The sequence below is a fragment of the Heloderma suspectum genome, chromosome 5 (genome assembly GCF_057233095.1).
Source record: "Heloderma suspectum isolate Gila_16-S chromosome 5, 16-S_ref, whole genome shotgun sequence".
Lineage (NCBI taxonomy): Eukaryota > Metazoa > Chordata > Lepidosauria > Squamata > Helodermatidae > Heloderma > Heloderma suspectum.
In genome coordinates, this window is record NC_139462.1 from 23,804,918 (window position 1) to 23,831,051 (window position 26,134).

General features: G+C 45.7%; 1 protein-coding gene across 2 annotated transcripts; it reads left to right on the forward strand.

The window, feature by feature from the left end:
• The first annotated feature begins 4,957 nt into the window (after positions 1-4,957).
• Positions 4,958-26,134, forward strand: IBSP (integrin binding sialoprotein). Of its 2 annotated transcripts, XM_084860226.1 has the most exons (7): positions 4,958-5,011; positions 6,589-6,639; positions 6,738-6,809; positions 9,510-9,572; positions 21,144-21,183; positions 24,386-24,468; positions 25,553-26,134. In XM_084860226.1, the coding sequence occupies exons 1-7, from the start codon at positions 4,958-4,960 to the stop codon at positions 26,132-26,134; spliced, it is 945 nt and encodes a 314-aa protein (XP_084716352.1). The 2 variants fall into 2 exon arrangements, with proteins under 2 accessions (XP_084716352.1, XP_084716353.1); XM_084860227.1 differs by lacking the exon at positions 21,144-21,183 and having other exon boundaries at positions 24,358-24,468.

Below are 26,134 nucleotides of genomic sequence, written 5' to 3' on the forward strand. Positions count from 1 at the left end.
AAAAGAGGAAATGCAGCACCAAAAAATGAAGAGAAAGGGGACACCAATTTGCAGAAAATTTGCATGTACTGATTAACTTGTATACATGCCAATTTAGAAATCCTTATTATAATTTAAATAGAAATGCAATTTCATAGTGGGGAAGACCTGTGTGCCTGCCTGTTCAGTCCACTCTCCGGGTAATAACTGGTGATGGGGAATTTCAGGACCTCTGCTCTCCCTTCTTAGGTTCTTTATTTTTAAATTGGGCATGGACAGAAAGAGCCCTTCAAATAGAGGACTGTCCTCTTGCAGCCCTTCAAATAGAGGACTGTCCTCTTGCAGCCCTTCAAATAGAGGACTGTCTTCTATTTTTTTTTAAAAAGGATAGATGGCCACTCTCAATGGAGAAGGTAGGAAGACCTTAGGTTGTAAGGTCACTGTATAACCTAGCCCACTTTGGCGCCTTATGAGAGTGACCAGATGTCATACTTTACAGAGGACAGTCCTCTATTTTGGAGGGCTGTCAGAAGACAGTCTTCTCTTTGAAGGTGTCCTCTATTTGAAGAGGTGTCCAGTCCAAGTCTGGTTTAAAGTGAAAAATACCATAAGGAGGGAGAGCTTGGGAGGGGCCTCAAAGTTGCCCTCAACCGTTGGCACCTGGACAACAGACTGAGCAGGCACACAGGTCCATTTTCTCTGCTATAGCGAGATGTATTTTATTTCTATTTAAATTGTCATCATTATTTCTACATTTGCATGCATAGATATACATTTACATTTGTAAATGTTATGCAAATCAATCTCCTCTTTTTTGGCAACATGAAAGTGGCCTTCTTCTTATGTTTCTTTCCCCCTTGTGTTCAGCCTGGAGCAGAAGTGGGTGGTGCCACAAGTGGAAAAGCACTCTGGGACGGGAACACACCTGTGGCCAGCTGGGGCACTGGCCTTCTTCCTCCTCTCTTCTCCATGCTCAGTCTGAAGCAACAAAGTGCTAGTGCTCAAGCATAGTAGAGGAGGGACAGAAAGGAAACGCGTTTCCCCTCAATTTTAAAAATACGTTTCTTGATCTTCTGCTCAGTTGAATACCTAGTACAGTTGCATGTAACATTGTGGTCAAATGAAAGCATTGATCCCATGCTACCTTTAACCACAGGGGAAACTTGAACAGGATTTTGAAGCACCAAGATGTTTATTTACCTATCGCTATGTGGTATCTGACCACACAGACCTGGGGCTCTTGAATGGGAAAATGCAGCAAGCTGTGTTTCTTGATCCTGTGGCTGATGGACCCGAAAAGATCCGTCAGCTTTCTACTGACAGCATGAGTGTTTGGATTTGGAAGGCAAAAGGGCTGGTAAATATATCAACTAGTCTGTGCAACAGTGCACAGTGCAAGCTAAAGCTGGGCGGGGTGTGTGTGTGTGCATTCTCGAACATTGATCTTCAACGGGTGGGTCAGGATCCACTACTGGGTGACAGCGTGATCTTAACTGGGACACAACAGCAATATAGATGGTGAAAAGAAAAGAAAAGAAAAGAAGGCCCCTAAATGTATGTTTGGGTTTATTGTGGGTCCTCATTCTGAAAAGATTGAAGAATGCAGTGGATACACAGCTGGACATACACCTGCCAGGGATTCCATTTTATGAAACAATTTGAATGAGCAAAGCTAGTCTATGTTCCTTATCCAATATTATTTACTCAGCATTCTCTTCATCCATTCCATAATAACCACGAGGACATTCAATGATCCTTAGCAATAAGGGACTAAGGGTGCGATCCTTTGCATGTTTAAACATGCTGGCTGGGGAATGCGGGGAGTTGTAGGATTTTTTTCTGCCTAAATGTGCATAGGATTGTGCCCTAAAATTTATTCAGGAAGTTAAGTAACCCTTCCAGGTAATTCCAAGCTGAGCTGAGTTTTAAACTCTGGTATCCAAATATAATAATTGATCCACCAGCCCACAATGCATCTGAGATGTTTTAGGCCTAAAATGTCTGTCTTTGGGAGGGAAGTGGATTCAGCGGGCATTTGGTGTCATTTCCAAATTCTGTGTTCCTATAATGGTATGTATATTGTAGTATTCAGGCAGAGCAGGACAGAGAACTTCACACAAGTATCAGGAAAACCAGTACCAGAGGTGGTATGCCTATGTACACACCAGTACACTATGTACACACTAGTTCTGGGGAACATGAGCGGGAAGGTTCTATTGCACTCATGTCCTCCTTGTTAGTTTCCGTAGGCAGCTGGTTGGCCACTGTGTGAACAGAATGGACATAATGCTTTGATCTGATCTGGCACGGCTCTTCTTATGTTTTAAAAAGGATCTTATCCAAATCTGTGCAATGGTATGACTTTTCTCTCCCACCCATCTGGCCATACAAAGATAGCTTAGTCCCATGGCAACCATTTTGTGGTGGTGCCCAGGACAGTTTCTCAAGTTGCCAAATGTGTCCACAGCTCAAAAGGGTTTCCTACCCCTTATTTAAAGTTATACAAGTCCCCTTTCTCCTCACAATGTCCATCTGAAGTAGACCAGGTGGAGAGACAGGGGCCCACCCAGTGAACTTCATAAATGAAGGTGGAAGTGACAGCAGCTATATAATGTCTAAACCTAACATTATCCACTGCACCGTACCTGCCCATTTCAAAATCATAAACAGATATAGATATTCCCCACACAAGTAATGTGTATGCGATGAATGGGTTGGATCCAGACTTAGTCATGCTTAGAGGAGACCAATCAAAATCATTACTAATTTACATCCCATTGATTTCAATGGGTCTGCTCTAAGTATGACTAAGTCTAGATCCGACTCAATGTGTGGAGTGGAGAACAGAATCACACTCACCTTCGTGACCTGCATACATCAATCCAGAGCTCTGCTGTGTTCAGAGCTCTGAATGGATGCTTGGAGGTCAGGAGTGGGCCAAATGGGTGTGATTTCAGTTCCCCTCTCATGATTCATTCCATAATCCATACATATTTGTTATGTGAACAGGGCTGTGGAAATGCCTTCAATCATATAACTCGTATGAATTTATTTACTTATTTGATATAAGTAAATACCCACTTTTCCACCAAGGAAATGGAATGCAAGGCAGCTGACAATAATAAGAACCACAGTTTTAAATAAAAACTTGGTTAAAACAAGCTGAATAAGCTGAAGCTGAACCCTGACAAGACCAAGGTACTTTTGGTGGGAGACAAGAGTAGATTGGGGGATGTTGACCTGGTGCTGAATGGGGTACGGCTACCCTTGAAAGACCAGGTCCGCAGCCTGGGGGTCATTTTGGACTCCCAGCTGTCCATGGAGGCTCAGGTGTCAGCCATGAGCCAGACAGCATTGTACCAACTCCATCTGATATGGCAGCTGCACCCCTACCTTCTCAACCATCTGCTCCCATTGTTAATACATGCCCTGGTCTCCTCTCGTCTAGACTACTGTAATGCGCTCTACGTGGGGTTACCCTTGAAAATGGTTCCGAAGCTGCAGCTGGTGCAGAACATGGCAGCTCGCCTGATTAAAGGCAGCCGCCGGCATGATCACATCACTCCAGTGTTGAAGGAGTTGCACTGGTTACCAGTTGTTTTCCAGGCCAAATTCAAGGTGTTGGGTTTGACCTTTAAAACCCTATGCAGTTCCGGCCCAGCCTATCTCAAGGAGCGCCTTAAGCAACACCAGACAGGCTGCTTAACAAGATCAGCCTCGGATGGCCTTCTCTCTGTCCCATCAGCCAGGACAGCTAGGCTGGTGAGGACGAGGTAGAGGGCCTTCTCTGTGGTGGCCCCCACTCTGTGGAACTCCCTCCCTAGGGAATTCCGCCATGCCCCCTCTTTAATGAGCTTCCATCATGCACTGAAAACTTGGTTATTCAAGCGGGCATTTGGGGTGGGTTACGGTATTTTTAAATAATGTTTTAATGTATAATTTTACTGTTTTAAATTGTACTGTTGTACATCACCCAGAGTGCCAGATGGGTGATTAAGAAAGTTAATAAATAAATAAATAAATAAATAAATAAATAAATAAATACAATAATAAAACAAAGAAAAACACAATAAAACGCACACACTAAAAGAATAAAAACAGCACCCAACCCAACAGACCAGTTTACATGCCAAAGGACTTCTTGAATACAAACGTCTTTGCCTCCTGGCCGAAGGGAGAAAGAGCCAATCTGGCCTCCACTGGCAGGGAGTTCCAATGCCTCAGAGTAGCCATCAAGAAGACCCTCTCCCACGTCCCCACCAAATGCGCCTCTGACAGCAGCAATACCAAGAGAAAGGCTTCCCCTGCAGATCCTAAAATCCAATGACTGTCTTCATATCTAATTGATTCTCTTGATTAATAGTTTTATTTTTATTTTTTTAAGGGGGGAAACAACATAGACACACAATACACATCATTACAACAACACATACAGGTATACACTAAAATACATCTAAGATTATAAGGTATCTACCTTCGGCTCCCCTTATACAACAAATGCTTATTATTGTTCTCTGCTTCTTATCTTAGTTGTATATCATACATTGAGTTCACAGACATTATCTCATTTCTCTCCTAATATTTAACAAAGAAAAAAGAGAGTTGACCATCTCAAAGATCAGAATCTGCATACATAGATATCATTTTTCTCTATTTCTTGTACAAATTCTAAAAAAAGTTTCCATGCTGACATACATTTAATTGTTAATCCTTCTTTAATTATAATAGTGGGTTTTGCCTTCTCTGCTAGCTCCATCGTTTTCGTGATCCACTTATTCGCAGCTGGTATTGTTTCATTCTTCTACTTTTGTGCATACAATAACCTTGCAGCCAGATACTTTTTTACTGGGACTAATGGACAAACACATAAAAGAGAAGGGAGGAACCCTCTTTCTCTATATGATAACGGCTGCAAGGTTATATCTAATTGATTCTCAAGTGTATTTTCTTTTCTTTTTCTTTTCTAGAAATCAGAAAAATGAGGACAGCCGTACTGTTTCTCTGCATTTTGGGAATAGCATGCGCCTTCTCAGTGAGTAAAAATAACCATTTATTGGCAGCATGTTTTAATTGTAAATCATTGTGACCGTTTTTACTTTATTTTATTTTTATAGCTGTAAGTCACCTTGAGCTCTTTTTAAAGTGAAAAAGGGACCGATACGTTTTTAAAAAATCAACCAATACATCAATCAATAATTCAAGAGACTGAGGGAGCAATCCTATGGCTGCTAGTCAGCAGCTAGACGGCCATAGGCTAAGTTGGTTTCTGGGAACCGACCTTCCCACCTCCTGTGCTGCCTTGCAGGCAGCTCGGAATGGCCACTCGCTCTGTGCTTAGAAGAGGAGAGCAGAGCGGCGAAAACAGGGCATTCGGGGGGGCGTTCTGGGGCGGGGAAGGTGGAAATGCTGGTACAACACATCGTATGTGTTGTCCAGCAGCCGCCTCCCCCACTCCGCCTTCCCGTGGCTAGACAGCTGAAATCAGCTGTCTAGCTGCAAATGCAGGGAGGCTGAAGCGTGGAGGGGACAATCCCCTCCATGCCTCTCCTGCCCTGCATTGGATAGGGGGTTGCCTCCAAGTTTGGAGGCGGACACCTATCCCCATAGGATTGTGCCCTGATAGAATGAAGTTTCTCACCTGTGTTAAATTCCAAAAAGATCACCAGTTTTAGGCAATATGCATATATGTCAAATCATATTTCTCATTTACTGCATTCTTTATTCACCCACCAATCCATCAGTTCATTCCTACATTTTATATAACACTTCTCAGCCCTTTTTGCATTACAGACCTAATACCTACAATTGCCCCAATCCAGCTTTAGTCTTGGACCACTAGTTTTGCTGCAGCATAACAATATGTGGCCTGGATGGGGCAATAGTCATCTACAATTCAGAGGGACCTGGATGGTCCGGGTGCACATCTGTATCCACATCAGTTATGTGCACAGTTGTGCAAGCTGAAATGGTAGGTGGATGAGCAAATAGGATGTCCCCCAATGGATCTCACTCAAGATATGTGTGTGTGTGTGTGTGTGTGTGTGTGTGTGTATAGATAGACAGATAGACAGAGACAGAGACAGAGACAGAGACAGAGATAGAGATATATGGTCATGGATTTCTGTCCCAGTCGCCTAGCCATAGCCTCCAACCCTGAAAGTTGTGGATGTGGGGGGAAAGACATGCCATGCTCCCCAGCGTTATCCATCGGGAAATAGCAACAGATTGCCACTTGGCATCCAAGGAAGAAGAGCATGACAGGTATTTGTTCCACATGGTCAGGGGAAATTAGAGACAGAGAAATCCCCTGGGATTTTGCAACAACAACTTATATCTCATAGTCATCCTCATAAAGCCATGATCAGTGAAAGCACTGAACCGATAACTGTAGTGGATGCATCACAAAACATAAGAATTGGAGAAAACATAAGAATTACAATAGAGCATCAGAACACACATCAAAAAGTGAGGTAGGAAACACTCACGTACTCCTGTCTCAAGAGCGTGCATGTTCTGGCTAGCTACCACTGAGGCCTGCACCCAAACCCAGGTAAGCAATCACAGAAAGCAAATCATATCCACCTGACGTAATCTCTTCTCGTCTTGCAGGCAAAAAAATTTCAAAGAAGATTTAAAGCAGAGGATTCAGAAGAAAATGCAGTATGTTGTAAACCTCATCAAATTCTTATTTTGAAATTAAACATGTTGAGATTTTTCTTAAATTCAACAAATTAAAATGTTTTTTTCTGTCCTGATAGGTATTCAAGAACCGATTTAGGAATTTCCTTTATAGATATCCCTACCTCTACTCATCTATGAAAAGATTTCAGGTAAATACAATTCCTTTTTTAAAATGTAGGGGCACTCCAAACCCAGTCCTTTAAAATGTTAACCCTGATTACTGAGGGCCTTTTAATTCTAATGAATACATTATAATAGTGCTGAAAGAGTGTGGCATATTTTACTGACATGTGACCACCCAGAAATTCACAGAACCATTGAGCTCACAAACTCCATGCGAAATTCCTGCTGTAATTTAATGCCCTTGCCACATACATAGCACACTGCAAAAACCAGTGGGGTTTTGGCTGGGTGCATTTGCCAGTGCATGCAAAAAGGTGGATTGTCTGTGTGGTGGCAGTTGCACACAAGATCAGCCAGCTCAACAAAGAGCCATAGGAAAGGAGCCTGGACATGTAGAAATTTGAAGCCCTCCACCCCATCCCAGCCGTGACCTCAGGGGTGATGGGCCAATGAAGCACTGCAAGAGATAACATTGGCAAAAATCACATGGCTCAGGAAACAGCCATTCTGTTTCTTACAACATCCTGTGCTCCAGGAAATATAAAAACAGGTAGTACAACCTTTATGTACAGTTTATATACAGCCATTACTTATAGATGAATTATGATAATTGTCTCTTGACCATGAGAGAGTGATTCAGGGGGCTGCTAATTACATGTTTTCAAGGATGGCTCATGTAAGAAACTAAAAATTGTCTTGCTTCTGGGAATGATGCCTCAGCAGAATGGTGGTTTGGCATGTCTCTTGGGTACAGAGATATTTTTGTGCTGATCCATGGCTTTACATTGTTGGAAAAGAACCCAGTTCATGCCTCTCTTGCCTGTCTCCTGGTTGCAACTGTCATGCCTCTTATGAGAACAAAAGAGGCCCAAATATCTGTAGACTTCCTGGGATGTTCTTGCTCGGGTGATCTTGATTGCTTGAATGTATGGCTTGCGCATCCATTAATGCTTGGGATGGGATAACATTTCCTGGCCTTCGATGCAGGATGCTATAGGTGTCCCCAAACTTTGGGGGTTGATAGTCACACTTGGAATTTTGAGAGAGTGTTGTGGGTGCTCTCACAAAATTGCAGCCATAGGGGGAGCTTGCCCATTCATAAAATGGCTACCATGGTGGCCATGGCTGATAACAAGTAACCTTCCCAAGAACTTAAGTACAAGCCAGAGGTGGGGTCTAAGCTTCAAAACACAAAACCACTTTTTTGAACCCAAATAAAGGTGGCCCATTGAGAGCATTGCCAAGGGGCAGATTGACAGATGAACTGGAAGGTGTGTTCCAGCCTATAGCACCAAAAAGTAAATATAAAAAAGAGAGGATCGGAAGGCATATGCCATTGGAAAGGTACCTTTTACCAGGTCATACCATTGTTCCTTCTAACTCAGTATCATCTGCACTGAGTGACTGCAGCTCTCCAGGGATTCATATGGAAGTATTTCCCAGCCCTTTCCATAAATGCTGGGATTTGAACCCAGGACCTTCTGCATGCAAAGCATGTGCTCTACCACTCAGCTATGGTTTCCCAGCTCAGCAAGCCTGGCCCTATGTAATCCTCCCGGAGCCAAATCTAAACTCCTCTGAGCTCTTTGGCTGAAAGCTGGATGGTGGATAGTGTACTTTTTTCACAATCCTTGCTCAGGTTTAAAAAAATGATTGGAGGAGGAGCAAATACTGAAGGTCAAACAATAAAGAGCTAGATTTTACACTATCAACAGAGCAAACCAGAGACCTTCTGGTTTTAAACTTTGAACCTAGAACCCTACACCTAGCAATCATGTGGTCTGTTAGTAGGTGCAGGTAGCCATCCCCTTACTAACTTTGTCCATTGATGTATGAGTGTGTCTATTATGATTTACTTGATTTATTACACTTGTAGATCACTCCTCCGTAAAGAAGCTCAGGGCAGTGTACAAGGGGTTTATCCCATTTGTCCTTATAATAGGCCTATGAGACAGGGTGGTTGGCCCAGGACATTTTGCTGCATGAAACAAAGTAGCAAATGGCACTGCACCACCCAAGCCAAGGTGCACAGTACCCAAAGCCAGCCAAGTTATTCTGGAACACGAGGCAGAAAATCCACAAATGCCTCTCCCCATCCCTGGCAGTAAAATTACAATAATAACAAATTAAATACGAATTTGCTGCTGTTTCATAGTAACAACCCAAAACAGCTGCCTAAGAACCAGTTACATTAATTATGTAGTTGTCACTGAGCCATATAGTTTTATTTACTTTAGTGTAACTGTGCTTGGCCCCTATTTGGATCAGTACCAGCACACACCAGGAGGGGGATGATTAAACCTAATGGTAGGGCTGGCCCTGCTGTGAGATAGGTTAGCCTGAGACATGGTGTCAAGAGTAACTCCAGTGACTTTCATGGCTGAGAAGAGAAGACATTTGAACTCAGGCCACTTCATTATACATTGGCTCTGTCTAATTTGCATGTGGGTGGGAGATTCAAAAACTCCAACCATTACTTATCTTGAAACTGAATTATCTTGAGAGTTTCCTCTGTTTCCTGACTTTATAGTTTTCATTTCTTCCAAGTACATTAAGGGAACAGCTAGTGACAGGCCTCCGAAGCGCTCAACAGCCAACATTGATTTCAGGGGGAATAACATATGTTTTGGAGAACAGCAATGGATCACTTTCATGGGTATATAAGTATACAGTGTTACTTTGCAATAAAAATATTGGAACTGCCTTAGAATTGTCTCTCTTTTCAGTCTAACAGTGACTCATCTGAAGAAGGATATGGTGCTGATAGTTCAGAGGAGGAAGAAGAAGGGGTAAGAGACATGTTTGGCTCTGGTCAAAATAAACCAAGAGGCATAAGAAAATAACCAGGATTGTTTTTATAGACTGTACTCTGCGAGTGTCCATGGTGAGGATTACTAACTGCCCACAAGTTTCCATTTTGGTTTGCTGCAGTATTTTTGAAGCCCCAAGTCATCTAAACAAGCAGTAACCCTTGAAGACACAGTGAAAATGTTTGGGATCCAAAAGAGACAGACAGGACTTTTGTCCATTTATCCAAGCACAATTGCTGTTGCCCTGAGGTGAAACTTTAATAATATTTTGTTCATCGGTGGTTGTTTAGATCCACAGTGATTCTTTGAAAGGACAACTGAGGCCTGCATAACTTCTGAACATAGCCCACAAGCCATGAATTACAGCTGGCAGGTGGTTGATAACACTTCTGTTTTTGTAATCCCTTGCAAGCAGCAAAAACAGGAGGTTTATCAAACCCTTGGTGGACCTCCATGCATGGCTGGTAGAACATTTGCTGTGGTGGGTCACACAGTATGGAGTCCTGAATTAAGGAGATTAACTGCGTAGATCAGTGGTAGAGCACCTGCATTGCATGCAGAAGGTCCCAGGTTCAAATCCCAGGATAACTGTTTTGTGTGTGTGTGTGTGTGTGTGTGTGTTTTCTTTTTCCTGGGGGATTTTGTTGTGGTTTTAGGGGTGGGTAGCCTGCCTGATAGGTGGGAGCGAGGGGGCATGTGTCCACCTGATGGAGGCAGTGGGGGGAGTGTTGGGGGCCAGAAGATACTGAGGCTGGGCGGCAGGCACTGGCGGAGCGCTAGGGGCAGGCCATGCCAGGTAAGGGAAACAAGGGAGAGATGTGTAGTATCTGTCCCCTGCTCCGGGCCTGTCCAGAGCCAAAGGATGGCTGGGGGAGGCGTGACCCCATCTTCTGGCCTTCGTTTGCTGCTCTGCAATGCCAGGTCTGTTACCCAGAAAACCTCCCTCATCCATGACATGATCCTGGATGAGGGTGCAGACCTGGCATGTATTATGGAGACCTGGCTGGCCGAGGCTGCTGCTCCAACCCTTGCAGCCATGTGTCCAGCTGGATTTTCGTATGCACAGCAGCCGAGGGCTGGGGATCGGGGAGGGGGAGTGGCTGTTATCTACCAAGAGTCCTTGGTCTTCACCAGACCCCCTCTCCGGGAGACCAAGGTTGCTGAGTGCATGTACTGGAGGTTGGGCCCGAAGGGCAGTCTGGGGATTCTGCTCGTGTACCGTCCACCCCGCTGCACGACTGACTCCCTGGCTGAGGTGCTTGAGGTGGTCTCTGATGTGCAAGTACAGTCCCCTAACTTACTGGTGTTGGGAGACTTCAACGTACATTCAGAGGCCATCCTCACAGGAGCACCTCAGGACTTCATGGAGACCATGGCCTCCTGGGAGCTGCACCATATTCTAACTGGGCCCACCCATGTAGCTGGTCATGCACTAGACCTTGTGTTTGTTTCTGGAGAAGTGGGGAGTGATCTAGAAGTCGGGGGTATATCCACCACCCCCTTGTCATGGTCAAATCACTATCTGGTGACGTTGGACTTCTCGGTTCCACAACCCCTCCGCAGGGGTGGAGGACCCATTAAAATGGTCCGCCCCAGGCGTCTTATGGATCCAAATGGATTCCTGAACGCGCTTGGGGATTCTCTGGGGCATGCCAACGGCCACTCGGTCGAGACCCTGGTGGGTGGCTGGAATGCCGCAATCACTGGGGCATTAGATCAGGTGGCTCCGAAACGCCCTCTCCCCCTGAACAGGGCTCGGACTGCACCATGGTTCAATCCGCGGTTACGAGCTCTGAAACAGGAGGTGAGACGGCTAGAGCGCCGGTGGCGGAAGTCTCGCTCCAAAGACGATCAGACACGGGCTAGAGCTGTATCTTCAGCCTATCACGTGGCGGTGAAGGCAGCAAAAAAGGAATATTATGCTGCCTCCATCGCGTCTGCAGAGTGCTGTCCCAGGAGGCTGTTCCAAGTGGTCTGGAGCCTGGTCGGTCCTGTGGCTCCGGAACCACTGGAGCATTCTAAGGCCTCCTGTGAGGCCTTGGCAAGGTACTTTGCAGATAAAATTGATCAGTTTAGGTGTGTTACTCTGCACGCTGTGGATACAGTTAGTGAGCAAGAGGCGGCCTGTGGCAAACTGGTTTTGTGGGATCGATTCCAGCTTCTTCCTCCTGATGAAGTGGACAAGGTGCTTTCATCGGTATGGCCGACCACCTGCTTACTTGATCCTTGCCCATCTTGGCTCATTATGAGCTGCAGAGAGAGACTGGGTGAGGGGATCAAGGCGGTGGTGAACGCCTCCCTTGAGGAGGGAGTGATGCCATCAGCCCTCAAGGAGGCAGTGATAAGACTGCTCTTAAAGAAGCCCTCCTTGGATCCTCAAGTTTTGAACAACTTTCACCCAGTCTCAAATCTGCCATTTTTGGGCAAGGTGATTGAGCGGGTGGTGGCGGTGCAGTTGAAGGCACACTTGGAAGAAACTGATTATCTAGACCCATTTCAGTCGGGCTTCAGGCCTGGGCATGGGACAGAAACGGCCTTGGTCGCCTTGGTAGATGATATGAGGAGGGCTCTGGATAGGGGTGAATGCTCCTTCCTTGTTCTCCTCGACCTCTCAGCGGCTTTCGATACCGTTGACCACGGTATCCTCCTGGACCACCTGGAGGGGTTGGGCATTGGGGACACCGTATTGCGGTGGTTCCGGTCCTTCCTCTCCGGGAGGTACCAGAGGGTAGCACTGGGAGAGGAGGTTTTGGACCCGTGGCCACTTACTTGTGGGGTGCCACAGGGTTCCATCCTCTCCCCGATGCTATTTAACATCTATGTGAAGCCACTGGGGGCTATCATCAGGAGGTCTGGGGTACAGTGTCATCAATATGCGGATGACATGCAGCTCTACCTCTCGTTTAAATCTTCACCAAGGTTGGCCGTAGAATCCCTGTCCAAATGTCTGGAGACGGTGAGTGGCTGGATGGGGAGGAATAGGTTGAAGCTGAACACTGACAAGACCGAGGTACTTTTGGTGGGAGACAAGAGGAGGCGGGGGTTGTTGACCTGGTGTTGAATGGGGTACGGCTACCCTTGAAAGACCAGGTCTGCAGCCTGGGGGTCATTTTGGACTCCCAGCTGTCCATGGAGGCTCAGGTGTCAGCTGTGAGCTGGACAGCGCTGTATCAACTCCATCTGATACGGCGGCTGCGCCCCTTCCTTCCCGACCATCTGCTCCCATCGGTAGTACATGCCCTGGTCTCCTCTCGTTTAGACTACTGTAATGCGCTCTACTTGGGTTTCCCTTGAAGACGGTTCGGAAGCTGCAGCTGGTACAGAACGTAGCGGCTCGCCTGATTAAAGGCAGCCGCCGGCGAGATCACATCACTCCAGTGCTGAAGGAGTTGCACTGGTTACCAGTTGTTTTCCAGGCCAAATTCAAGGTGTTGGTTTTGACCTGTAAAACCCTATATGGTTCCGGCCCAGCTATCTTAAGGAGCGCCTCCAGCAGCACCAGACAGGCCGCTTAACAAGATCAGCCTCGGATGGCCTTCTCTCTGTCCCATCAGCCAGGACAGCTAGACTGGTGGGGACGAGGGAGAGGGCTTTTTCTGTGGTGGCCCCCACTCTGTGGAACTCCCTCCCTAGGGAACTCCGTCATGCCCCCTCTTTAATGAGCTTCCGCCGTGCATTAAAAACGTGGTTGTTCAGGCAGGCGTTTGGGGTGGGTTAGGTTATTTTAGAAAATGTTTTTATTGTAGAATTTTATTGTTTTAAACTGTTTTTATTGTATGTTGTACATCGCCCAGAGTGGCTGGGTGACCAGCCAGATGGGCGATTCATAAATTTAATAATAAATAAATAAATAAAATCTCCAGAAAGGGCTAGGAATACCTCCCATCTGAAACACTGGACAGCCGCTGCCCGTCAGTGTTGACAATACTGGGCTAGATGGACCAATAGCCTGACTCAGTATAAGGCAGCTTCCTATGTCATTCAGAAGCAGAAAAAGAAAAGGGTGCAAGCCTGTTGGGATGGCCATGTGACTCTGAACTCTGAGACTTATGACCATCCAGTGCAGACCGGGAGGAGTGGCAGATGTGATCTTCACCCCTCCACTTCTCCTGCTCGGCATTTTAGCTAGCTGCATTTCAGCCACATCGGAGAGGGAGGGAAGGAGGCTGGAGAGTCCTAGGGATACAGCATAATCAGGCCTCTCCAGTCCCCCCCTCCTGGAATGTCCCCCTTTACGCCCTCTTTTGAGACCTTGGAGAGGCAGCTGGTGCAGTTCTTTCTGTACTGGCTGCGAGGCGAAGGGGAGCACCAATTCCCAGCTCCAAGGTGACTTCCCCCAAATCCAGGAATCTGAAATATCCTGTGGCCCCTGTGGATCAATGGATTTAAAATAGGGATGTGCAAACTCACCCCCATCCGGGTTCTCTGGACTCATGCCTAGCCCCTGCCCCCACTCGCTGGTCCCTGGTGCACTCGAGCCCCTCCCACTCTTGGCGAGCAGCCCGCACTCACCCCAGCAGCCTCATTGAGGTCTGCGGTCACCATTTCTAAAAAAAACAAAATGGCAATTGCAAAAATGCGCATGTCTTTGTGTGCGTGACATGCGCCTTTTTGCAAATGCTCATATTCTCATGTGTGAAATGCACATTTTTGCAAAGGCATGCATTAGTGGGGTGTACGAAACCCCCTTACCTTTGGTCTGTGGGAGTCTGCAGGAGTCCACAGGGGTGGGGAGGCGATCCGTTCTTCCCCCCCAGAATCCTCACAGGCCCTGGTCAGCTCCGCTCTGCGGTGAGTCCACAGAGCTGCCGGCTGTCGCTGGCCACTGGGACACAAATGGCGTCGGTGTAGTGGATGCCATTTGCATCTTTCCCGTAATAGGCTACATAAAGTTTTACATAGCCTATTACTGCAAAGAACAGGGATGCAAATGGCGTAGTGGGCGCCATTTGCGTCCCTGTTCTTTGCAGTAATAGGCTACGTAAATCTTTATGTAGCCTATTACAGCAAAGAACAGGGACACAAATGGTGTAGTGGATGCCATTTGCATCCCTTCTCTTTGCCATGATAGGCTACATAAATATTTATGTAGACTATCATGGCTAAAGCAGGGATGTAAATGGCATCCGCTACGCTGGACGCCATTTGCAGCCGAGTGGTGGATGGTGGCAGTGGATGGACCCCCCTGGCCGGCGGCAGGTAGGTTCCATCCTGGGGGGATTTCAGGGGGGTGGCGGGGGGGGGGTAGTCCATTCCGCCACAGACTCCAGGGGGGCGGATTCTAAAGAATTCAGCCTCATTGGAGTCTGTGGCGGATTTGTCCACCATCTCTACATTAGTGTGTGCACAAACATTTGCATTTTCCCTAAAATACGCATTTTCTCACATACACTAATATGTGCATTCGCAAAATGCGAATTTCCACATATGTGAATATGCACATTCGCAAAATGCACATTTTCGCATGTGCACAAATTTGCGCATTTTTGTGATCGCCATTTTATTTCTCAGGAAATGGTGATTGCAAAGCTCAACAAGGCTGCCAGGGTGAGTGCAGACCCCTCGCTGAGTGTGGGCAGGGGGTGGGCAGGGGCTCGGCGAGTGGGGCTTGGGTGGGTGTGCGGGCAGGAGCATGTCCACCAGATTCCTGGACTGAATTGGACGCCCATGCCATCCCTAATTTAAAAACATTTGAAGTGGCTGAAAAGTGCCCTGGTTAGTTGTGTAGCATATTTTTGAAAAAGTATTATTAGAAAAAGTATTATTACTACCAGTTCTTGTTGGCTATCCCAGTGCCTTTGCACTCATTGGCCAGAATACTGGAAGGTTCATCTCTTACTGAGTGATTGATTAAAATATGGCCTGTCCAACCTTCCTATGCCTCCACAAGTAAAGGGACTAGAAACTTGCTTTTAAAAAGAAAAAGAAAAAAGAGAGAGCTGGAAATTCAGGGAAGGGGGCCCAACTAATATGTGAACCAAAACTCAGTTATCCTTCAAAAGTCAGACTTCTCTGAATTTTGCAATTGAGTTCTCCAGTTGAAAATGCGTATTAGAGAAGAGTGCAGGAAAGAAATGCATTCATTAGTGAAAATAGCATTCAAAAACTGTATTAGGGAAATTGCTTGCAAAATGTGTATCTTAGGCAAAACTGCATACAAAAACGCGTGTATTTGGGGAAATGCACACAAAAATGTGTGCAAACGTTCTGAAAAATCTCAGTGTTTGGGACAAACTGAAGATCAGAAATATTCTCAGCATTCAGAACGAACTGAATTTAAGACTGGAAAAGTGAGAAACTGAAATTTACAGATTCATCCATCCTTAAATAGGTATGAGCTCTGTAAGTGAAACTGGGCACAGTCCAGAGAAAGTTAGGCATGTCTAACAACCATTTTGTGTAATTAGCAGAATCTAGTGGTATAGCTTTTCCTGGATTTTATAATTTCAGATTGCAGGTGGGGGTATTTTATTGCACAATTGACTGCTCCTATTTAAAATAGGGATGTCATAGAATTTCACCACGAATCTTGGGGAGGCCGAATGCCAGCGCATTCGGCCCCCCGAAATCGGTGGCGAAATGGTCTGCCACCCCCCTGCACCCCCCCGGGATGGGACTTACCTTGGGAGAATCTCCCTGGCAGCGGCAGCTCTGGCGGCGGTTAAGTGGCGGCAGTGGCCGGTCTTCCGACCGGCTGCCACCACCGCCATTTCCAAGTAAAAAAAAAAAACGTGATAGGCTACGTAAAGATTTATGTAGCCTATCACGGCTAGATTTTAAAAAAATACTGTGATAGGCTACGTAAATGTTTACATAGTCTATCACGGCTGAGTTTAAAAAAACCCAAAAAACCGCGCGTACGCAAATGGCGGCGCCCACGGGCGCCGCCATTTGCGTTCCTTATTTTGGCATGTCTAGTCTACGTAAACATTTACATAGACTACGGCAAAAATAAGGGGAATGCAAATAGCGTAGCGTCTACGCTATTTGCGTTCCCCTTATTTTTGCCGTAGTCTACGTAAATGTTTACGTAGACTAGATGTGCCAAAATAAGGAACGCAATAAGGAACCCATGGGCGCCGCCATTTGCGTACGTGCGGTTTTTTTTTTTTAACTCAGCCGTGATAGGCTATGTAAACATTTACGTATCCTATCACAGCTGACTGCAGGGACACAAACGTTGGCGGCTACGGCCACCGCCATTTGCAGACCCAGCCGGCCAGGATTCACGGCGGGAGGGATGGGGCGCCTCCCCCCCGGCCAGAATTTTGGGGGGGAGGGACAGGATGCCTCCCCCCCTGGCCAGAATTTCGGGGAGAGGGACGGAGCACCTCCCCCCCACCGCGAATCAAATTTCGTAAAAGGTAAGTGACTTTCGTACATCCCTAATAAAAGCACACATCTCCCAACATGAAGAAAACTAGCACTTCAGGGAGAAAGATTCCTTTTCCCCTGGCGTGCTCCCTTGCTCCAGCCTCAAATATGCAATACCCACACACCTACAGCTTCATAGAATCCAGGAAAAGAGCTATCACTGGTCTTCGGTCGCATTGTAACCAATAGGACTTATGCAGTTATGTCCCCTTATGCCAATGGGCCTAAGAGATGCCTTACTTTCTTTGTATCATGCTCAAAGAGTCATCCACAACAAGACCCACCTCAGTCAAACAGAAAACAAGCCCATCAACACAAAAAGGGGCATTATGTCCATAAAGTGTGATGGCCCCTAACATAGCTCTGGGCCCAGGAGTGCATTTGGAGTGTTTGGTGTTGTGCATCTTCTCCGTGTTAGTATTTACCTCAGGATCATGTTGGCTCCCTGAGAGCTGATATAATCTCCTGAGTAAATATGTAACTTGGTATACATGCTATTTGGGAAACACATACTTTACCTGAATGGTCTATAATAGCTTCTTCAGTTCAGTAACTTTATTTTTTTTGGGTCAATATGTGCTTGGACACAAGAGTATTTATAAAAATGAAAATCTGGCTTAACTTGAATGTCATAAGTTACAAGGGTGCCACTATGTCCTATTGTATTTCTTTCTGGGCAGATGTATTCTCCCTTGTAAACTCAGTACATGCATCAGAACCAGTTGCTCAAGACACATTTGGCTCTATCATTGGCCCTTATGGGTCTAGACTATCAGGTTTTGATTTCCACAATGGATTACCCAACCTTTTGATGATTCCCTGATTACTGGGGTAAGGGTCAGCCCAAGATATTCTTCTTCCTCAGGCAATGAAGCAAATGGACATAATAGAAGTCTACAAAATTATGCATGGTGTGGAGAATGTGGATAGGGAGACATTTCTCTCCCTCTCTCATAATACTAGAACCCGGGGTCATCCCATGAAGCTGATTGGTGGGAGATTCAGGACAGATAAAAGGAAGGACTTCTTCACACGGCACACAGTTAAACTAGGGAATTCGCTACCACAGGATGTAGTGATAGCCACCAATTTGGATGGCTTTAAAAGAGGATTGGCCAAATTCCTGGAGGAAAAGGCTATCAATGGGTCTTGATGGCTGCAGTATCAGAGGCAGTATTCCTATGTACACCAGTTGCTGGGGAACATGGGTGGGAGGGTGCTGTTGCGCTCATGTCCTACTTGTGGGTTTCCTGTGGGCAGCTGGGCAGCCACTGTGTGAACAGAATGCTGGACTAGATGGACTCTTGGTCTGATCCAGCATGGCTTGTCTTATGTTCTAATGGTATCTCCCTCAGTCAGGTGCATAGTATCCAAGGGCAGTCAAATTATTTATGCATCTGAGGCTGCAAATCCCATAAGTGCCTTCCTCCCTCTCTTGTAGGATTAACAACAACAACAACAACAACAACAACAACAACAACAGCAACAGCACATTAAGACTGTGACCCTATACCCACTTTCCTGGGAGTAAATGTAAATAACTAATATTGGCTGCTCTTTCATGAAACCCAAATCAGCTGCCTGAGGCAGTCACCTCAGGCTCTGCCCAATGGTAGGGGCCAGCCTGGTTGGTTATTTATTTATTTCATTTCTATACCGCCCAATAGCCGAAGCTCTCTGTGAGGCCTTGCTGTTGTGGCTTGCCCAACAAAGTCCTTTAGAAAACGATGTATAGGCTTTCTCTGCGGCTCCAGCTCTGGTGATTTGCTTCAGAGTGGTTCTTTACCTTTCACCAAGACAAGCTAGGGTTGCCAGATCTCATGAGGCCCTGAGATGCAGGGGCAGAGTCTGGAAGTTAAAGGGCAGTACCTGACAGATCAAGGGGTGGAGCCTGATGGAGTAGGGCGGAGCCTAGTGGTGTCTGGTGGGTCAGGGAAAGTGCTTCACTGGTGAAGCAGCCTGACAGACCCAATGGGTGCTAATGCAAGTGGAAATATCAACTGCCTAAGAATCACACAGGAGTGATAAGAAACAAAGCCTTTTTATTAGATAAACCTGCTTCACACTTCTTGGCTTGGATCCGACCCTTTTGTTCATGAATGGAAAGAAAATTGGGCTCAAAACAGCGGTCCTTCCATAAACAGAACAAAAAATTAGGCTCCAAGACTCCTGCTGTCTTTCTCGCTCTTCTCCCTGTGTGTTGTTGTGCTGAGTCACCTTCCTGATAACTGTTCTCTCGCTCTCTGCTTTCACCTGTCTCATGGACTTCTCTCCTATTCTACTTTTCTAGCTTTCTTAGGGCACAATCCTATGCATGTTTAGACAGCATAGCTGGCTGGGGAATGCTGGGAAATGTAGGACTTTTTTTTCTGTCTAAACAAGCATAGGATTGTGCCTTAGAGCCAAACTAAATGTTCTTCAAATCATGCATAGCAGAGCTATGTGTGATTGGCTTATTTACTTCAGTGTAAGCATGCATGGCCTCAATTCAGATTGGGACCATGACGTTTTGGGAGGGCAGGTTTTTAGGTCGCCCCACGACCCACCCCATTTTCATCCCAAAATTCCACCCCCCTCCACTGGGGGTTGGGTGGAATTTCAGGACAAAATGTGGAGGGAGCTTAAATCTCCCCTCCAAGAGCACCATGGCCGCATGTGCCTACACTGAAGTAAGTAAGCCAGTCACGCATACTTCTGATATGTGCGATTTTTGGTCCTTACTGCATTCCACGTACAATAATGCAAAAGCTCTCGGCACAAGCAGAAAATAGCACATCTCCCAGAATCCTGGCCCCTCAGGATGAATTTTTACTCCTTCCCCTGCAGAAAAAGGCTAAAATACTGATGTTTCACATTTACTGAATGACAAATTGTTGTTGTTGTTGTTGTTTAAATATCTGATGTAAGCTGCCTTGAGCATTTTCTTTTTAAATGGAAAGGCAGGATTTGTCTTTATGAACAAATAAAACAGAATAAATAAACCTGACACTTGGCGTCCCGAGTGATAACAAAGGTTTTAGAGGTAAAGCTCTTTCCTCACCCTGCCCTGCCCTGCTGCAATAACCGACTCATTGCACATATAAGAGGTAATTCTCCTGTGTCTGTTCTTGTGGGGAGTGGGAGCCGAGGGGGGGGGCATCTGGATCAATGGGTGTACTGTATCTCCTGCTGATACTATAATATGTAGCGAACGAGCTAGTAGTTCTTATTTTCCTCAGAAGTGTATAGAAAAGCGCTCTAATTGCTTTGCTAAATCCGTGTATTTTTTTTAAATCCTAAAGGTGGGGGGGACAGGCTAAAATTGGGGTTTAAAAAAAGAAAAACAGAAAAGTTGATTTGCAATGTGAGGCTGATGTTTCTCTAGCTACTACTGTTGTCTTATAAGGGAAAATAGGAGGAAGAGAGTTAGTGCAGTCATTCTTTCTTAGATTACAAAGAGGCCTTGCTCTGAGTTGCTCGTGAGATTTGTTTTACAAAGAAAAGGCCTTCTGCGATGAAGTTGCAATAAGTGAAAAGTATTTGTTTCCTGTGGAACTAGGGGGTTGGATCCAACTTTGTTGTTGCGCCTGTGGAATAGATACTGCTGGCAGAACAGGACTTCTGCGTCCTCTCCTCCCCCTGCAGCCCCCCCCCATGACTTCCAAATCTCCTCTATAGGGTCCTCCAACCCTTTGGAGCAGATTTGGAGGGTGCTCAGGGGCTGCATGGAAAAGGAGAGGATGCGGCAGCCCTGTTCCACCAGTGGTATCCGTTTTGTGGGCTCAGTGACCAAGTTAGATCCAACCCTTTATTTCATGGTGGGGCAGAGGTTGCATGGATTTAAGCTTTGATCTGAAAGACACTTAACTCCTTTGAAAAAATTGTTTTGACAGTACTGGGGAAAAGGTGGGATATAAATATAATAATAATAATAATAATAATAATAATAATAATAATTTGCAAAATCAAAAGGACAATGGAACAGTTCCCTTGGCCCCTTCTCCAATGTACTGAAGCCTCCATGTGAGTGAAAGAGCTCTCAGTTCTGACAGTTGCTACAGGGTCTGGGGAGCTTCATTCCAGCCCTCTCAGCAGTATTATTGCTGCTGCCACCTCTGCTCACCTTTTCTCCCATCTTGGCATGGCCAGACTTCTTTGTATAGGGCTTTCCTTGTTCCTCCACGCTGCTGCCTAAAGAAGCTAGGTACTGCCAACGAGGACAGAACTGGTAGCGTTGGTGGTGCTGCCGTGAAGATTGAAAGAGGGCTTTTCAGATGCCTGTGGTGTCTGCCACAACCAGTTGCTTCTATAGAGACCTGGAGGCTTCTATGTACAAGTTCCAACATGTGCAAAATCAGGAATTCAAAAAGTGCTATTGTCTTCCTTGACTCCGTTTCAGTATTTTTACTCCTGGCTATGTCCTGCCTTGACATAAGCAGAACCTCAGCAACATTTAAATAAGCAACAAAACTATAATTGCCATTTTATAGAGGTCATGGTGCCCTCTAATAGCTATCCAAATAGCCAGCCACACCATGCAATTTTGCAAGTTCTCTCAATAGAGGGAAAAATATGTAGGTTTTTACTGGCATTGCATTACATCTTATTTTAAGTGTTTTAATCACCTGATCCTAAGAACTGCTACACCAGCACATAAGAACTTTGCTTGGTCCAACCAACAGCAATGTCAGAGCAATGTTGCAAAACAGGACATTATGCCAGCCTTGCAGTAAAGCTATGCCAGCATCACAGGCAGCTGTGCCAGTGCAAACATTTGAGATCGAGGTTCATCCAGGACTTCAGATTCACTTTCTCAGTCCATCCTTCAAATATCTGGTTGTGGGTTTGATGACAGTTACAGCAGAAAGTGTCCTGTACTAACATCTCTTACTACAGCTAATTTAAATCTGTAAATTGGTTGTGCATTCATAATGTGACAAATGGAAATCTTGCCCATTAAAACCAACCCTTCACCATAATTACACATTTGGCAGAGCCCCTGTCTGGGGACCTGAATCTTTCCAGAACAGCTGCGAAGCAATGGAGTGAGCAGGTGATTTGCAGTGGGCTTGCGGCAGGTGCTTTTCTGTCCACTACTCATCCTCTGTGACTCTCTCCCCATCGACAGCTTTTCCCTCAGCCAGGATTCCTGATGCATATTTCCTGCATTATGGGGAAAAGCAGCTGGGCAGTAAGAGGGTTGCAGGGAAAATGCATCGGACAGGTGAAGGGTTAAGAATCCCCTCCTACCTGCTACTTTTCCACTGCAAAATTGGTCCCTCAACCTGCTGCTTTGCACCTATTCCACAAAGACCTGTATATATCAAATATACAGTATATATCTCAAATGTATAGTTCTGGCCTCAAGCACACCCTTATAAGGGATTGATTAATCTAGAATAAAAAACAGACACTATTTGTGTTCTCACTTAGGGAAGTCCATCACTGGGAAATCCAGTTCTTTTTTGGCTTGACAGAATTCTGTGGCCTGTGTGACTCATTTAGCATCTGCGAGCCAATCTGCAGGCTGGTCTCCGAACTCAGGGGACTTTTTGGACTTTTTTTTGTGAGGGGTGTGTATGCTCTGCAATTTGCACAAATTATGGCCGAATTTGCACAAATTCAGTTGTGATTTGCACAAATTGCTCAGAAATTTGCGCAAATTGCAGAATCTCCCCCCCCGTCCCCAAATGCACAAAACTCCCAGAAAATCTGTGAACCGGTCCGATTCTCTGCAGATTGAGTCAGGTGCTGCAGTGGGACCTGAAACAAAGTCTGGGGGCTGAGCCTAGGAAAACTCATCAAACTTCACCCCACAAACAGATTTCTACAACATCCCAATTATCATCATGTCCAATGTGTAGATTAGGATCATAAGTATGACTAGCAGCCATTGATAATGGCTACTAGTCATGATGGCTATATATTATTGTTGCAGAACCCAGAGTCAGAGAGACCACGGAGTGAAGGAAAAAGAGTTTCTTTATTTAACGCGCGGGCTTAAGGCTGGAATCATTTCCAAAGAGCCAGAAGCCCCGATTTACATTAGCACATTGTTTTTATAGATATTGTGACACATAGGAAATGGCTCCTCCTTTCCCTCCCATATGGGGTTGCAGTCCTCAACATTTCTTCTCCTAGCACCATTGTTTATAATACAAGAACTGGGTTATAGGGTAGCCGTGATAAGCAGAGAACAGAAAAGAACAGCAGAGAACAAGATATACAATTGTATGACCTTTGACAAGATAAGGAATTCCTGTGTCTCGTCAGCTTACAACAATATATTCAAGGGAGAAAGAGCTCAGCAAGAACATGAAGCATGAGACTGCATGAGGCTACTTAGTCTGACCCCCGATATGGCTGCTACATTATGAGTGGGAGGGTGCTATGGCATCCTCCTTGTGGGCTTCCCAGAGATCTGGTTGGCCACTCTGATTTAAAAAAATAATGCTGAACTAGGTAGGCTTGTGGTCTGATCCAACACAGCTCATCTTGTGTTCTTATTACTCCACCATTCAAGCATTGTTTGGCCAGGGGGGCGGGGGGATAAACTTTTAGCATGCTTTAAAAAACACACAGTTAAAATGTGTTAACTGTTCCATTTTATGTAATTGGGAACAAACAAATCCTTTTTAAAAAATAGTGTTTGGATCTACCTGCATACATCTCTCTCTCCATATATGTGTGATTTTTCTGTCTTATGCAAACACACACACACTCCTGAAAAAAAGAATGTTGAGCTATGTTGATTCCAAAAAGTAATGTAACATTTATCACATACCTTTTGATGAGACCACCAGCTTTTGAGTATCGCAGAGCTCTTCTTCATATTGTGCAGAAAGAGCAGCTTTCTGTCCTCTCTCCACACCATTCACAATCTCAGTGCTGGCTCTCAGTTTTTGGGGCCCTTGGCAAGACACTCTCCTTGGGCCCCTTCTCTCAGTGAGTCTACCTTCTCACCACCATTGTCACCAGCTGCTATGGCTCTTCGTCCTCTTTCTCATCATTGCTACCATTTGCTTGCCTGACAGGCAGAGAGACAGGGAGCAAACTGGCAGTGGCATCTCCTGCTGCTGCTTCTCACCATCACTGTGGTCTGGGCCAGAGCAAGAGGCAGGTGAACAAGCAGTTGCAAAGGCGAAGATAAGGAGCAACTCCAGGGGGCTCTTGTCAGTGGGTCCGTGCTTGGATGTGGGCCCTTGGCAGGTGCCCAACTGTTGATGCTGACCTTGCACAACCTGATATACCATTTTGACAAACATTAGAAACACAGTGTGAAAGGAGAGGGAGAGTGGCCCATTCTGTAAGCTTATAAGACAGCTACTGCTCAAAGGCCTGTGTTTTACTCCACTGCATCTATGGAAGCTGCAATGACATCTGAGTTTTCTGGTGCTTCTTTTATCTACAGGGACAGTCAAATGCAGGAAACAACGGAGAAAACAAAGGGGCCACAGAGGCTCCCACTGCACCAGGGACCGAAGATAAGAAGGGTGTTAGTAATGCCAAACCACCTGAGCAGGTAAGACTTTTAATACACCTACAATAAACTGAGAACTTCAACACTCTATAGTGTACAGGACCAGATCTACAGCTCGTGTCATATTGATACAATCCCATCATGGTGACACTACGTCCCCCTTGCACATTTATACCTCTTAGCACACACAATTATATCTGTTGCGGTATTTTGGATAATGCAGAATGAAAAGCAGAAAATAATGCTAGAAAAATGGTATACAGAATACATAATGTGCCCCCAACAGTTATCAGTGCACTTCAATACTAATAAAAAGCACTCGTGTAGATTTAGCCCAGGCTGCTACCTTCCTTAAGCAGTCTGTTGCCTCAAACCATCCCATACAATGGGATGCTTTCCTCCCAATGAAATCTTTCCTCCAATTGCAAATAGCTGGTGCAGGGGGTGGGGGGAGATTTGGTCACGTGTGGTTTGGCCTGTAGATTCCCATCCCAAGAAGCCCTAAGGTTCTGCATTCTTATAAGGGTTGGCCACTGTACCTTCATATCTTGTCCCAGAAAGGTCTTTGAGCCCCTTTCAGCGGTTTCAAGAGTTGGGCTGTCTTGGAGAAGGAAAATATAAAACCACACATCCAAGGCCAGCATCAAGGGTACACATGGTTGGGCATTTGTTGAGGGCCCACACCCCAGCAGGGGCCCACTGGATGTTCTGGACAACTCCCAGAATTCCTGACCACTGGTTGGTCATGCTGGCTGGGGCTGATGGGAATTGAAGACAGAAACTTCTGGAGGACACCAGGCTGGGCAAGGCTGGCCTATACCCATAATCCTCTATGCCTTGAGCATGATAAACTTGAATAGTTGTATGCTGAGAATGTGAGGTTATGAAGGGTCCTAGCCTTAGAGCAAGGATCTGTGCTAGAAAATTTCTCAAAAGTGCTTCTGAGTGGCAAAGTTGTATCATACAGAGGCTCAGGCTGATTAAATTCACAGTTGTTTGGAATCACATGTGATGTGATCAAACTATATCCATTTGTATGTAATGTTCTCAGAACCCATCCTTAGATCATACATTTTGGACTGAGTGGTTCCTCTGTAACTGGATTATCTTTAATGTGTCAACGCAGGTGCCAGTAGGAAAAGAGCCTCTTGAGAAACCCGGGAAAGGAGGTGCTACAAAGGCCGAAAAGGACAAAGCTCCAGGAAAAGGTGGGAAGAAAGAAGAAAACAGTGATGAAAATGAGGAAGAAGAAAATGAAGAAGAGGAGACAGTTGATGAGAATGGGAGTGGCGTTAATGGGGCAAGCACCAACAGCACTGCAGAAGCGAATGGAAATGGTGGCAACGGGGAGGAAGAAGGGGAAGAAAACAGAGCAACCACCGCCGTTCCCCCCACCCTGGTCACCACTGTCATCCCACCCACAGAGGGGTATCAGGACCAATATGAAACCACCACAGAAGGGCAGTATAAGACGTCCCCTGGAGATCAGTGGAGATATGACACCACGACTGAAGATCCGTGGGCATATGATACCACCACCACCACTGCTGTTGATGAAAATCATGGCTATGAGGCTGGAAGAGATTACTATGGGAGCGAGAATGGCTACCCCCGCGGAGATACTTTCAGAACATATGAGGATGAGTACAGCTACTATAAAGGGCACGGCTATGACGTTTATGGCCAAGATTACTACTACAATCAGTGA